At 35.8% G+C, this 2,916-nt stretch overlaps 1 protein-coding gene across 1 annotated transcript in view; it reads left to right on the plus strand.

Annotated features, from left to right (window-relative positions):
• LOC106875361 (uncharacterized) overlaps window positions 1–2,916 on the plus strand; it is a 142,593-nt gene that overhangs the window by 11,794 nt on the left and 127,883 nt on the right. Inside the window, exon 7 of the mRNA XM_052966732.1 lies at window positions 57–164. Coding sequence (XP_052822692.1) covers window positions 57–164 — 108 coding nt within the window. The remainder of the gene's footprint in view (window positions 1–56; window positions 165–2,916) is intronic.

Here is a 2,916-nt window from a genome sequence, read left to right on the forward strand (position 1 = left end):
TTTATTGCCGTTCTGAAGTATTTTCCACTAAATATTTTTTCCATTTTATTCCACAGAAACATGTATTGATGATAGAAGTTGTACGAATAACAGTTTTTGCAATATGAATATTCAGCAATGCCAATGCCAACCTGGTTTCAGAGAAAATGGAACACTTTGTTTCGGTAAGCATATCAGATATTCAATTTAGTTTATTATTGGCTGAATCGTTAGCAAGCCGGACAAAACGCTTAGCGGTATTTCGTACGACTTACATCCTGAATTCAAATTCTACCTTTCATCCTTTCGGGGTCGATAAATTAAGTACCAGTTGCGTACTGGGATCGATCTAATCGACTGAACTCCTCCCCAAAAATTTCGGGTCTTGTGCCTAGAGTAGAAAAGATCATCATCATCATCATCATCATCATCATCATCATCATCATCATCATCATCATCATCATCATCATCATCATCATCATTTCGACGACTAGCTGGTAGAACTGTTAGCGCGCCTGACAAAATGCTTCGTTGCATTTCGTCCGTCGTTACGTTCTGAGTTCGAATTCCGCCAAGGTCGACTATGCCTGTGATGCTTTCTCCTAAAATTTCAACCGCTTGTGCCTTTAATAGAAAGGGTTGCTGTTAATATTATTATTATTATTATTATTATTATTATTGAGTGAGAGAGCAGTGCATACCATCAAAGTGACACTGGGGTAAAATATACGAAGCCCAGTATACCTATCATGGTGAACTCATGATTAAAGCGAATGACCTCGCAGGTGGGGCCCAGTTAGAATTTTCTTCAGGTCGAGTAGCCCATCCCATTCAAAAGGTCTCTGAATAAGGGTTGTTTTAAAACGTCGGACAAAGCACCCATGTTTCCAGAGGTGAATCATCCAAACTCCAAAGTATTCCTCTTAACACATGACTATGATGATCCTCACCTACTTCTGCTCGTGATCAGAAATGCTCATATCGTCGGCCACTAAGGGACATGCTCAAATGGTTAAGGTCAAACAACTGACAAGCAAATCTGTGGTTTTGAGTAGAATATTTGCTGTAGCCCATCTTTTATACTAAGACAAAACAATGTACATGATAACACTTCCAATCAGTTAAGATCAGAAGCCATGAGAGCCGAAAACTCATAGCTTATTTTGCTGGGTATGATGGAAAGTGTCAGATGTCCACAGCCAGCAGACTAGGGTGACACTTGTTTACTTTAATAGAAAGGATTACTGTTATTATTATTATTATTATTATTATTATTATTATTATTATTATTATTATTATTATTATTATTATTATTATTATTGTTGTGTAAGAGAGCAATGCATGCCATCTAAGTGACACTGGGGTACAAATACACAAAACCCAATATACTCATCATGACAGTATTTTGCGTAGGATATGGGCAGTTCCCATGAGCACTATTTCTGCCATTTTGGGGTTTCCTGGTATCTGAGCTAGGTAGGAATCAGCCCCTTTTGCTATCATTCCTAGCGCACCTATGACAACAGGTATTGTTTTAGTCTTGAGGTTCCACATTTCGCCAATTTCTATTTCAAGATCTTTATACTAGCTCAGTTTTTGGTAGGTCTTGACAGATACATTTATTACAATTATTATTATTATTATTATTATTATTATTATTATTATTATTATTATTATTATTATTATTATTATTAATAAGGCGACGAGCTGGGAGAATCGTTAGCACACCGGACAAAATGCTTGACGGCATTTCGTCGGTCTTTACGTTCTGAATTCAAATTCCGCCGAGGTCGACTTTACCTTTCATCCTTTCGGGGTCGATAAAATAAGTTGAGCACTGAAATCAATGTATTCGGCTTACCACCTCCCCACAAATTTCTGGCCTTGTGCCAAATTTTGAAACCAGTAGCAGCAGCAGCAGCAGCAGTAGTAGTAGTAGTATATTATAGATGCACTTTAACTGTAATCGAACCATGGTAATGAACTCCCGAAATGGCCATAGGTGTGTTTGACTTGATTTTGTGGAACTCTTTTTGCTCTTGGACTCTAACCTATCATGGTATTACGAATTGAACTTTTTGGAAGTACTCTTTTGTGTGAGGAGAGTAAAAAAAAGTTTTTAGTCGGTTGATATCTTGTTTTATTTTAGTTTATTGAGATTTTTTAGCAGCTTTAGAATTTTTAATCGATTGTATTTACCACTTCGATAAGCCATTCTATATATTTGTATTTTTATTCGCATATATATTTTTACCTTCTGTGTTTTTTGTATATGTATATTTTATATGTTTAAGATATATGATAATATTTATATATGAGCAAATGTTTGGAGATATGGCGTTATACATAGAGTCGTTGATTCGAATTTGATGTTTGTTCTACGATCAATGTTACTTTATATGTATATATAATCAATTGGGATCACAAAGGAATAAACAATTGTTATGTATTTCATTAGTTTAGTAGTTTCTGCTATAAGATGCAATGCACTTATAGTGCAGTGCTTGTGTATAGTCCTATAGCTTCATGAAATGCAATTCTATTTGGGTAAGCATTTATATTGATGTATATACACAGAAAAGTATTACCAAAGAATAAAGCGTACTCGTATGTGTGTGTGTGTATATATATATATTTATATATATTCTTTTCTTTTATTTGTTTCAGTCATTTGACTACGGCCATGCTGGAGCATCGCTTTTTTTACGAACAAATAGACCCCAGGACTTATTCTTTGTTAGCCTAGTACTTATTCTATCAGTCTCTTTCGCCGAACATCGGTTGTCAAGTGATTGTGAGAGACAAACAGAGACACACAAACATACATACATACACACACACACACACATGTACACACACACACACAGTCTCTTTCGCCGAACATCGGTTGTCAAGTGATTGTGAGAGACAAACAGAGACACACACACACACACACAC

This window comes from Octopus bimaculoides, chromosome 3 (genome assembly GCF_001194135.2).
Source record: "Octopus bimaculoides isolate UCB-OBI-ISO-001 chromosome 3, ASM119413v2, whole genome shotgun sequence".
Classification (NCBI taxonomy): domain Eukaryota; kingdom Metazoa; phylum Mollusca; class Cephalopoda; order Octopoda; family Octopodidae; genus Octopus; species Octopus bimaculoides.